This window comes from Hipposideros armiger, unplaced genomic scaffold (assembly GCF_001890085.2).
Source record: "Hipposideros armiger isolate ML-2016 unplaced genomic scaffold, ASM189008v1 scaffold_990, whole genome shotgun sequence".
NCBI lineage: Eukaryota > Metazoa > Chordata > Mammalia > Chiroptera > Hipposideridae > Hipposideros > Hipposideros armiger.
Genome location: NW_017732340.1, coordinates 246,958 through 259,492, shown reverse-complemented (window position 1 = coordinate 259,492; position 12,535 = coordinate 246,958). Strand labels below are relative to the sequence as shown.

General features: G+C 55.0%; 1 protein-coding gene across 4 annotated transcripts in view; it reads right to left on the bottom strand.

The window, feature by feature from the left end:
- Positions 1-3,407: 3,407 nt before the first annotated feature.
- The window catches only part of GRM2 (glutamate metabotropic receptor 2), a 22,669-nt gene continuing 13,541 nt past the window's right edge, over positions 3,408-12,535 (bottom strand). For all 4 annotated transcript variants that reach the window (XM_019631335.1, XM_019631338.1, XM_019631334.1 and 1 more), the window contains 4 exons: positions 9,475-10,312; positions 6,942-8,017; positions 4,217-4,397; positions 3,408-3,977 (listed from right to left, as the gene is read on the bottom strand). In XM_019631335.1, coding sequence (XP_019486880.1) covers positions 3,904-3,977; positions 4,217-4,397; positions 6,942-8,017; positions 9,475-10,312 — 2,169 coding nt within the window. In that variant the 3' untranslated portion in view covers positions 3,408-3,903. The remainder of the gene's footprint in view (positions 3,978-4,216; positions 4,398-6,941; positions 8,018-9,474; positions 10,313-12,535) is intronic.

Genomic DNA, 12,535 nt, shown 5'->3' with positions numbered 1-12,535 from the left:
GGGGGGCAGGGCAGGTAGAGAAAGTTCCAGCCACACAGGAAGATTAGAACCCAGCATCAGGGACGCTGAAGTATAAGGAATGGTGGTGACCTGCAAATACATTAGCTATAGAATGAATATTAAGTAACTACTTACTGTTACGGAATAATTTAAACATGATACAACTCAACAATGAAACCCACTAACTAATGCTATTGTTCTCAGTTTCTCCACAAGGAATCAATCGATACGGTCTGCGGTGAAAAGGTGGGTAATAAAAAACATGGTGCTGCAAGGCCGCCAGAGTGAGTTTCAGGTTTTGTGCATCAGACTCACAGGACAACAAGAGGCTGCCCAGCCTCCAGTTTATTTTTCCCGGAGAAAGGATCCAGAACAGGGAGCCCAGGGTCCCAGGGCCCTCAGAGTCCCAGACACAGCTTCTCACACTGCCATCCCCGAGGGCGGAGAGCTGACGTGAGTGCAGGCCACGCCAGCACAGAGAAGCCACCTAGCACCTGTGGGTGCCTGCCTGGGTTCCATTGTTGGGCACAGTGCGTAAGTCACAGGTCAGACAGCCATCCATCCCCAGGACCAGGTGTAATGTGCTGCAGGAAGGGCTTGGACCACTCGCCTTCGGTTCACGGTTCACAGTTGGAGAAGGTTGACAATGGCTTAAACTCTCCTCAGATTCCCTGAGGCTAAAGGAGTGTTTACCTCCAGATGTCACTCTGTCTCTTTTCTTAAACAGGGCTCTCTGGGGGTGGGGTGGGAGGGTCTTTTGTGGTGAAGAAATGTATGTGAAGTTCAAGAATTTCTTTAGTATCATTTCAGATTCATTTTCTTCAATTAGAATGAAGTAAAATTAAATCATCTTCACACAAAAAAATAGACATATGGCATGATCCCATTTTTATGGAAGTATTTCTCTCTCTCCTGTCTGTAAAAATGCATAGAAATCTAGGATGCTGCACCAGGAATGATAATGGCGGTTAAATTTGAATGATGAAACTGGAGGTAATACTTCTATTTTCTTTTTGTACTTTACCGCAATGCTTAAACTGTTTATAGGGAGCATATATTGTTATCACAGAAAAAATAAAGTGACTTTTCTTAAAAAACAAACAAACAAACAAAGCTCAAACCTGACATTTTGGTGAAAACGCTCAAGGTTTAAAGCTTCCCTGCTTTACTTTCTATCTCATTTCCCCTCTGCTTTCCCTCTGCACCCTCCCAGCTTTTACTTCCCTCTAATTTCTTCCCCTGCTTTCCCCAGACCCAGTCCCTCTCCCCCAGACTGAGAACACCCACCTTCAGTGGCCCAGGCAGGAGCGATAGGCTCCTTTCCTTTTTCTGCAGGAGGTTGGGGCGGGGACATTTTCAGAGGGCTTTGATACCTTCAGTGATACCCTCTCTATTTCCGGCCACCCCCACACTAGGAAAGGAGGCGAGGGCAGCGAGGGTGGGGTGGAAGGAATGGAGAGAGTGTTCTGGCATGAAAGTAGCTTGGGGGCAAAGTTCCCCACAGGGTCCAGGGCGCACCCGCCTAGATGCATGGCAGGGATAGGAGATTCTTCACTGAATACCCTTGGTCCCGTTTTGGCTGTGTGAACCATGTTACGTACTACCTTTAACAAATTATTATTATTACATTTTAAGGAAAATACCCCCGAGCCATGCGAAGGAGGGTGGCTTTTCAGGTGCGAGGGGATCAGAGCCCCATCTTGGCCAGTCCTGGGGCTGGGACAAGGAACAGCACTGCTGGTCCCATGGGGCGCAGTGCTCTGGTGCCCGGCTGCTGGGGTCTGCACCCAGGCCTGGGTCATTTGGACCAGGGGTCTAGAACAGAGACATTCCAACAAGGTCGCCAAAATTAGCAAATGAAAACACAGGATGCCCAGTTAAACTTGTCAGATAAACTTGTCAGATAAAAATGTCAGATAGGGCCGGCTGAGTGGCGCAATGGTTAAGAACTGGTTTGGGACACCAGAGGGCCCCGGTTTGGATCCCACATATGAGGGCCAGTGACACTGCCCTCCACAGCTAAGATGCTGAACAACAGCTCAACCTGGAGCTGGGCTGCCGTGAGTCGCCAGTGACAGCATAGGCTGCAGCCCCTGCTGCAGTGGGTTGCCATGGGCTACCGTGTGTGGCCAGCAGCCGCAGTGAGCGGCCGTCCAGAAGCCGGCGACTGATCTGCCTTGCCCAGGAAGAGCGCAATGATGGTGCCAACTTGGGCCAGTGAAGCGACGTCCTCCACAACTAGATTGAAGAACAAAATGACAGCAACTTGTCTGTTCCCCTTCCCCCAATTCCCCAGCACTGTTCCCATCCCCCCAGTTCCCCAATAAAAATCTTAAAAAAAAAAAGTCAGATAAAAAAGAAAAATGTGTAATCGAAGTATGTCCCAAATATTGCATGGGACATACTTATACTAAAATATTATTCATAGTTTATGATATTCAAATGTAAGTGGGCATTCTAGATTTTATTTGACACCCCTACACTTCAAATATTGGCTGGCGAGGAACAGCCATTCCTGCAATTTTCTTTTTTCAGTTTTCTGTTTTCAGTTTTTTAAATTGTTAACCCAAATTTCCACAGCCTCGCCAGCCTATAGGTAGATGCAAATGTCCCTGGCCTGCCCATCTCCCAACCAGGACCTTGTCCCTCTGAGATACCGTAGTCTCGGGCCTCCCCAAAGCTGCCAGGTTCTTCTGGTCCTGTTTGGGTTCAATGCCCGCTGCCTAAGAGGTCACAGAAGGGCAGCGATGGCCTGGCTGAGCCATTTGGCCACGACTGTGCCTCTGCGCCCTCTGCTGGTGAGCCCCAGACTTCACACGTGGGGGATGCCCAAGGGCGCTGGGCTCCAGGACCCTGCCACCAGGTCAGAGCTCCTCCAGGGACTGGAGAAAGGCCCCCTCTCCCACCGCTCATCGGCCGATCGCCTCTCCCCTGCCCAGTCTCTGCCCTCCCTGCTCACAAGTGCTTCCTGGCTTTGTACACACCACCCGGGCCACCCCATGGCGCTTCTGGGTTCCCGCACACCAAATGCTCAGCCCGACGCTACACTGACCAGCGGCTCCTCCACAGCAGGTCCGCCGTGGCAAAGCCCACAATTCCCGGGGTACCCTCGGCTGCCCCTCCTGCCCCAGTGCCCACACCATCCAGGTCCTCCACTGGACTGCCAGACGAGCCTGCGTGCACAGGAGCCTGCTACCTTCACCCCTCGGCTAGCATGCCGTGGCTCCTTTTAAGAGAAGATGGCTTATTCATTTTCCGCCTCCCCACCGGGCCGGGCTGGAACTGGGTCTGGTGGCCACCAGGTCCTAGCATCAGGCGCTGAGCAGAGGCCACAAAAACTGGCAAAATGAAGGTCGTGAGGTCGGGGCTAGTGTGAGGGGCCTCCCTGGGTCATGGACAAGTAGTGATTTTTTAAAATAAAGACACTTTATTTACAGATAATACAAAATAAACCACAGGACAAACTACTGTGCTGGGGGAGGGACAGCCCCCATAACGACCCCCCTCCCCATCCCAGAATAACTTATACAAAAAATTAAAAAGGCCCTAGGAGGAGGGAGGGACGGGGCTGGAAGCACCTTTGCTGATTGGGGTTTGGGGCCTGCAGTCCTCAGCCACCCTGTTTCAAGGCCAAGCGGACCTTGGCTTGCTCCCTTCTGAGTCCTGGGCCTGGCAAGGAGGGGACACACCGCAAGGGCAGGTGGAGGCCGCTGCAGAGGCTCCCTGGCCAAGGTCCCTGCCTTCTGACTCTGAAGGGTTGGAGTAAGGAGGTGGGTAAGTGGCTTTGGGGGCGGGCGTGGGGTTGGTGTTATTGCAGTGCTCCAGCCAGCTTCCTCCTGGCTCTGGACACGTGTCTGCATGGGGTTCGGGGAGCAGCCGTGCCGAGGCAGGGGTCTGGGGTTCTCAAAGCGATGATGTTGTTGAGTCCACCACCTCGCGGCCATTGCAAACAGTGGGGACAAACTGGGAGCCGGACCCTAGGGAAAGGAAGCCGGACGTTGGGACACAACCCCAAGGTCCTCCCTAGGGGGCGGGAAGCAAGGGAGGTGGGGCTGCAGAAGAGGGCTCCCCCGACCCCCACCGTTCCTGTCCAGCCTCATCTAGGGGCACTCTGTCTCATGTCAAGGGATCTCAGCAACCCAGGGAGCGGCCCCCATGTTGAAGAGCAGGTGGGGAGGGGCGGAGGTGGGGAAGAGTGCTTAGGGCAGACGCTGACCTTGGCCGACACTGGAGCTGGCCCTGGTGGTGGCACTACTAAAGCGGCTGGTGGGTGCACGGTGGCTGACCACGTTCTTCTGTGGCTGGAAAAGGATGATGTGCAGCTTGGGTGCGAAGAGACAGCCGAGCACCACCGAGCCACTGAGGCTGACTGACACGCACATGGTGGTGGTCTGCACCTGTGGGGGGGAGGACACGCGTGAGTCTGTCCCAAAGGCCTGGGCCTGGCCCCAGGACCCCCGCCCAGGATGCGGGGTAGGGTGTAGGAGGGACAGTAAGCATCCAACCCTGGGCCTTGGTCCATTCGCCAAGCCCCAACAGGTTTCTAGGAAGCTTGGGCACAGTGCCAGCATCAGCCCCTGTGGACCGTCTTCCCGGGGAGACCGAAGTTCCAGCTGTGGGGGTGAACATGCAGGGAAGCTTGTACACGTGGGGATGTGTGTGCAGGTGTGTGTGTGTGTGTGTGTGTGTGTGTGTGTGTGTACAGGCATGCAGGTATGGAATGCATGTGTGTCAGTGCATGTATATGAGGTCTGACAATTAAGTTCATGAACTTGTTGCAACGACGTTGCTAACCTTTTTTTATTATCAGAGGAATTATTCATTATGAAATTGTACCAAATGGACAAACAGTTAACCAAGTTTACTATTTGGAAGTGCTGAAAAGGACGCATGAAAAAGTTAGATGACCTGAACTTTTTGCCAATAATTCACAGCTCTTGCATCACGACAATGCACCAGCTCACACGGCACTGTCTGTGAGGGAGTTTTTAGCCAGTAAACAAATAACTGTATTGGAACACCCTCCCTGCTCTCCTGATCTGGCCCCCAATGATTTCTTTCTTTACCTGAAGATAAAGGAAATATTGAAAGGAAGACATTTGGATGACATTCAGGACTTCAAGGGTAATAGATGACAGCTCTGATGGCCATTCCAGAAAATGAGTTCCAAAATGGCTTTGAAGGGTGGACTAGGCGCTGGTGTTGGTGCATAGCTTCCCAAGGGGAGTACTTCGAAGATGACCGTAGTGATATTCAGCAATGAGGTATGTAGCACTTTTTCTAGGATAAGTTTGTGAACTTAATTGTCTGACCGTGAATCTTGTGGGTGTGTGTGTAGGGGACTGAGTGTGTGCAGGTATGTGTGTTTAAGTATGGAATGCATTTGTAGGTGGGAAGATGTGGGTGTGTGCCAGGTGTGCCGATGTCTGCACATGTGAGTGTAGGAATACATGTATGTGTGTCTGCATGCATACGTGTACAGGCATGTTTGTGTGTATGTGTGTGTTGCAGATGCATGTGTGCATACTGTGGGTATGTCCCAGGTGAGTCCTTAGCTGCCTGTGATTGGCATGCAAATGCAAATCATATGCAAATGCAGGCTGAGTCAGAGCATTCCCTCCCCAGCTCTGGCCTCCGCCACCAGGCCCAGCAGGTGCAACAGCAGCCAAACCCAGCCTCCCTGGCCCCCAGCACTGCCCACCATACCTCTGTCCTGGGGGAAAGGGCCTTTGCAGGGGCTCTTGCCTTGATTTTCCTGTTCCTTTAATTGTCAAAATTGTCAGTTCAGACCCTGCTCTACACTCCCAAGCTGAGTGACCTTAGACTCCCTGAGTCTCCGTGTCTTCATCTGTAAAATGGGGAGAGCCACGGAGTTTACTCCAGAGTCCTGAAGATTCACCCAGATGACCCCTATATCATTCAGAGGCCAGCTCATCTGCCACCTCCTCAGAGAAGCCCTCCCTGACCATCCCATCTGGAGCAGCCATTGTTCCTTGAAGCTGAGGAGACCTACTGAGAAACTCAGTGTTAGCTGAAACTTAGCTTGTTTTTGTTTCACCTGCTTTGACCTTCCAGCCCTGTACCCCAGCTCTCCTCCCCCTTTGCTTCACCTTCTCTGCCTTCCCTGGTTTCATCTCTCAACCCCAGGGTTGCATTGCTCCAGGGGGCACCATGCCACACTGCATGGCTCCAAGGGGCATTAGAGCATGGTACCTTCTGGGGCTGCATGGCTCCATAGCCCTGCCATTCCCATTCCAGCTCTCCACTTTCACCTCTGCCTCCCTTTCCACCATTTGTGCCTCCTCTCCTCAATGCCAGTGGTGGGGGCCGGGCAGGGCACACCCTCTGCTCCAGTCAGCTACCCCCATGTACTCAAACCTGCCTGTCCTGCAGAGCCCAGTTCAAGGACTCCTCTTCCAAGAAGCCCTTCCTGGTTCTCTGCACACACACTACCACAAATATACCCCGTCATCTGTACTCTCACTGGGGCCTTTTGTCAACCTAAAGCAGTCACTAGCATGTCCTGACTTGGCTCTTTAGTCAATCCCCTGGTCACCCACTAGCCCAGGAACTCTGGGAGCAGAGATGAGGTCTGCTCTTCTATAGCCAGCCCCACAGTGGCACAGAGCTGAGCCTTTGCTCATTTGGACATAGTTTGCACCCCCACCCCTTTCCAAACTAGGGGATGACATGTGAGTACTGAAGTCTCTTCTCAGCTCCCTTTAACCCCTCCCCTTCCTGGTCCATTTCCCCACGCCCCACTCAGCCTTCCCACCTTTCTCTGCGGTTCAGTCCCAGCTGGGCCACCACAAGCTGTGTACCTCAGGATGAGCACTTAACCTGTTGGAGTCTCCAAGTTATCAGAAGATTACACGAGGTACCAGGAAACAGAAGGTCTGGTGTCCCACCCCCGCCCCCAGCCTCTGTGGAGGGCAGCTCACCCGGTAGTCGCTGGAGGTGACATAGAAGATGGGCAGGAAGGCCAGCCAGATGATGCAGGTGGTGTACATGGTGAAGCCAATGAACTTGGCCTCGTTGAAGTTTTCGGGGCACTTGCGGGTCTTGAAGGCGTAGAGCGTGCAGAGCGCGATGAGAAGCACGTTGTAGGCCAGCGAGCCCAGCATGCTTGCGTCACCGTGGTTGCAGCGCAATGTGACCACCTCCCGGCGTTCGGGGGCTGTTTCCTTGCCTGTGCCTGGCGCCTCCACCACCAGCCAGGTAGCCACGATGAGCAGCTGGCCCGAGATAAGAGCCAGGCAGATGGCCACCTGCGAGGCGGGACTGATGAAGCGTGGCCGCTGGGCTCCCTCCCGCGCCCCGCCGAAGATGCGTGCAATGCGGTTGGTCTTGGTGAGCAGAGCCGAGTAGCAGATGGAGAAGGCGGTGCCCAGACCGAGGCGCCGTAAGGTGCACACCACCGTGGATGGCTTGGCAATGAAAATGAAGGTCATGCAGTAGCAGAGGAAGACGCCGCCCAGCAGGATGTAGCAGAGCTCCCGGCCCGAGGCCTTGACCACTGGCGTGGCATTGTGCCGCACGAAGACACCCAGCACAAAGAGGGTGGCCAGGGCGCCCAGGCATGCGATGGTGACGGGTCCCACAGCCCAGGCATCGCCCCAGCGGATGTACTCCTGGGGCAGCTCAAAGCAGCCGGTCAGGCTGGCGTTGGGCCAGTAGCCTAGGCCACAGTCGGCGCAGGTGAATTCGTCCAGCCGGTACTCGTAGGGTTGGCAGGGCATGCAGAGCCAGCAGCAGACCTCCCCTGGCTGCACGCTCTTCACCTCATTCTGGAGGCAGGGCTCACTGCAGCGAGAGGCGGGCAGGGGGCCGGCTGAGGGCGAGGCCCATGGGATGAGGCTGGTGTCCAGGGTCAGGTCTTCGGCCCAGTAGCCCACCTTCTGGTAGCGATAGCGCCCACTGCCTGCCCGCAGGTAGGTGAAGATGTTGTAGCGACCAATACCGTCACCAAAGCGGTCGAAGCGAACCTCACTGTGGGTGTCAACTGGGCGGAAGGGGGCTGGGTGGAGGAAGGAAGGAAGAGAGGGTTGGATTGGAGGGTCATCCTGACGTGACCTCAACCCTCACCCTAACATGGAACCCAAACCCCAGAGTGGAGCCCACTCCTTGATCTTCTGGTCCTCACCCCCACACTAAAGCTGGCCTTACCCTCAGCCGTTTTGCTAAATGAGAGGCTACGACAAACCCCAACCTTAACCCCCAAAGCCTAGGAATCTCCACAAACCTAAAGCTACACTGACCCCCAACCATGAATCCTTCAAACCCAGCCTGAGACTTAGTCTCTAATACTTTCTAACCCAGACCTTAGACCCCAACTTTATCACAACACACACCACATCCTGCTCCCCAAACTTAACAAGGAAACCCCCAAAGCCAAACTCAGCTGCAGGTCCAGTCGTGATTCCATGAATCCTATCAATGACAACCCCAGCTCCAGCCCAGTGCCAGCTGACCGCCAATCTCAGTGGTCACCTGGAACCACCGATGGTCACTAGAATATGCCTGGCAGGCAGCTCACAAATCACTTCCACTCCCTACTGCCCAGCCCCTGTAAACCCCATGTCTTCCAGCCAGGCTCAGGAGGCAGGACCCCTGTGATGTGAGAAATCAGGGTTCAAGCTGGTAGATGATGTGCTGAAAGCCCCGTGGTGAATGGTGCAGCCTGGAGTGACATACAGGTCCCCCACAACCGCTGCTCTTGCCTCCCAGCCTCGAAGTCCTTAAAATCCAGCTTGAGCCCCACCATGAATCCCACCAAGCCCAGCACACTGAACTTAGCCTTGCTCCAACATCAGTCCCGCCAGACCTGATTCTCCCATAACTCTGAATGTCAATCTTGTTGGATAACTATTTGTCCTGACCCTGGGCCAGCACTCCAAGCTTTGTCATCCCTGGCACCCTCTCCCACTGTTCCCACGATGATTCTTCCTGAAGCACAGTGATAATGCTGAGGCATTCATTTTTCTTAAAACTGGAACTTTTATTAAAATAACTTTTGGGTTGAAGAGGCTGTGGCCACCTTGAGTGAAACATCAAGATTAGGAATAGAAGTTTTCCTGGAAAATAGCGTGTCATCCTGATGCTCACTCTCAACCCAGCCTTGTCCTGACTCTCACTGGTGTCTTGCTGCCTGGGAATGGGCTGGAGGTCTCCTGGTCCCTATGCCCTGTATGTTAAACAGGCAGCAGAGCAAGGGTAATGCCCAAGCAGGACCCAGAGACCAGGCCAGATGCCTACTCTCTGGAAGGGTCTCAGAAGGCGGCACCTTAGTCCTGGCTCCAGCTGGAGTCCTCTGTGCCTAGCCCTCCTTGTCCTGGTTGTGACGCCAGCCCCTTGGGGTGAGTTCCTGACTTGCTGCAGGCTATGTTTCCTTGGCCAAGTCATGGAACCTGAGGACCTGCTCCCTCTCACCCTCTGATGGCCAGCAGCCTGGTGGACACTGGCCAGCACCATTACCATCAAACTTGACGTTGAGCACGAAGTCCTTGTAGAGGCGACGCCCGTTGACAGGCCTCATGGCATCACAGAGGCGGGTGGTGTTGGGACAGAGGGCGCGGTGCATGTTGTGCAGTGCGTGGGCCATGGCGTACACTGCGTTGACCACAAACATGATCTTGGACTCCTGCTCAAAGGGCACAGCCCGCAGTGAGTGGGATGCGCAGTCTCGCTGCCGGAAGCTGCAGCGGAACCTCTGCTCCCAGAACTCACGGAACCAGGGGTTCCGGCTGTTGTTCCAGGGGTCCAGGCTCTGGAAGTAGGAGGCAAAGTCGCTGATGGGGTAGGAGGCCAGCTCGATGGTGATGGCGCCCTCAGCGGCCCCCTCGCTCCCTGCCACCACGCTCTCCAGGGCCCCCCAGCCATCGCTGGCCACCCAGGTGAAGCTGGCATTGAGGCGCTGGGTGGCAGCCAGGAGCTCACGGGCATCCTCGGAGCGGGTGAACAGCACGGCCACGCGGGCACTGGGCTTCTGCAGCAGGGCGCGTACCACGCCCTCGAAAGCAGCTCGGCTCATGGCGCGGCCCACCTTTTCCGAGGTGGCCACGCAGATGTTGCGGGCGCGGGCTTCCAGCTCAAAGGCTTCGATGCCTGTCTCGCCATAGTCACCCTCAGACGCCACAGTAGATACATAGGTCCAGTTGAAGAAGCGGAGAATCTCGGCCATGGCCTTGGCTTGGAAGAAGTCAGGAGGCACCGTGCGGGCAAAGTAGTCATAGCGGGATTTATCACTCAGCTTGGCACTGGTGGAGGCATAGCTGATCTGCGGGATCTGAAATAGCCGCAGGAGGTTGGCCACCTGAGAGACGGGTAGAGGGAGCAAAGGTCAGAGACACAGCTATGGGACCTTGGCATCAAGTGTCCAAGTGGTCAGCCCTGAGGTCTCCCTCTTCCACAAGACCTAGACCCTGTTTTGATGTGTCTTCCCCCCTAGTGACAGGGAGTTTTCCACCCCTTCTCAAAGGCTGGGAGAGAGAAGACCCAGAACCGAGGCACTAAAGTCCTGAGCCACACCTGAATCTCTCTGCTGTCCTGCTGCAGACACGTGGCAGCAGCAAAAGTGGGGAGCCAAGGGAAAAAGCCCAAGTTGTGGGGTGGAGAGAGGTTGGCACTTGGCTGCACAGGGAAGAGAGAAGCACCAGATGGCATCTGGAAGGCCCAGGGCTCTCTCTACCTGTTTGGAGTAGGTAACCCTTCCTCAGAGTCAATCCTGATAGGATGATGCAGAAAGAAAAAAAAGGAACCCCCATTCAGGAAGCCCCAGGTCTGAGGGCCCCCATGGCCCTGAGAGCCCAAGGGTTGGTCTCCACTGGATGCCTGAGCCTGCCATAAACAAGGCTTCCGGCTTACCACTGACTGCTTGGCAGCCCATCTCCCACCCTCGGGTCCCTGGGACCTGCCCCTAAGAGTGAGGTCCAGCCAAGGACTCGGTGGGATGTGGGTAGGTGAGAGCAGGCAAGGCTCAGCTTCCACAGGTGGGAGCTAGGTCCTGTATTTGCAACTGGGGCACTTCCTCTGACAGTCTCAATGCCCTCTGCTCCTGTACTTTCTACCTGTGTGCCCCTGGGCAAGTTAGCAGACCTCCCTGAACCTCAGTTTCTCATTCCTGCCTTTGCAGGCTGCTGAGCAGATAGAAACGATGGTGCACGTGAGGCCGCAGTGCCTGGCATATGGAAAAGGGTGGGGGTTTGGGGAAGAGAAGGGGCAGGAATAAGCGGGACTCATCAGTAGGCAGGTGCTGCCTAAGGATGAAGGGCTGGGCCCTGTTTTGACCCAGACAAGGGAAAAGCAGACTGATGCTGAGGTGCGGGCCCTGCTGCAGGAGGCAGGCAGCTTGGGGTGGTCGGGAGGTAACTGGGCTCCTGGAGATGAATGCATGGGGGCCCTGAAGAGAACTATGGAGAGGGGGGTGCTGGGAAAGCACCCCAGAGGCTCCTGAGGCATCAGCAGGTGGGAGGCTGCTCACCCACCCCAGCCCCCAGCCAGGGTTGCAACGTAGCTGCTGCCACAACCACGCCTGTCTAAGCTGCTACTGACGGCCTCCAGCAGCTGGGACTGGCAGGACCAGTAATTCACTCATTGCCGTAGGAGGATGAGCAGGCTTCCACCACCTCAGGCCAGAAGCTGCCTCCACGGTTCAGACGCCTGCTTAATCTCTCCTGAAGAAGTGTTCCCGGTCAGGGGTCCTGGCCCTGCCTCTGATAGCAATGCCTCAGCCAGCCTCCTACAGGAAGCTGGGGCCCCCGCCAAGGCCCTCCTTGCAACCCAAAGCCCTGATCCCACTTATGGCCTCATCGTTCAGCAGCCTATGCTGGGCATCAAGCAGGTAAGGGTCTGGGCAAGAGGTGGGACCCAGTCAGAGAGGTAGGATCCCACCTGGGCTAAAGCAGCCAGGTGTGCCCGGGGACGCCCGGTGGGCCAGTGCCCTCTGCTGACCCTGTGGGGGAGCTGGAGGAGGACAGGCCTGGTTCCCTCACCTTCCCACCCTCAAACCGTGCACTCCTGAAGACCCTCCTCCCATCACCACACCCATTCTGCTTTGCTTCCTTCTGGGTCCCCCACCCCGGCTTCTGTTCTCTGGGCTGCTTCTGGCTTCTATCTTCCACCCCTTTCCAATCCACAGAGAGATTATCTGAGAGACCCAGAGGCCCTTGGCTGCGAGCCCCAGGTTCACATCTCCACTTTGCGAGGGCTTTGACTTGCGGCCTGCCTCTCTCCACATCTGTTTCCTTATCTATAAAATGGGTTAATAATAATAGCAGCTAATATGGATTATGCCCTCATGACTTGCCAGGCCCTGGATACATGCTTTGCATGTATTACCTCATTAAATTTGAGTGACAAGTGTTATGAGTCCCATTTTATAAGGAGGAAACTGAAGCACAGAAGAGAGAAGTAATGGCCAGAATCACATAGTAAGTGGGTGAGCCAGGATTCAAACCTGGAGTTCTGATTCGAGAGACCCGACTATTAAACTTCTCAGAGCTGTTTAACATCAGATGTGTGTGTGTGTGTGTGTGTG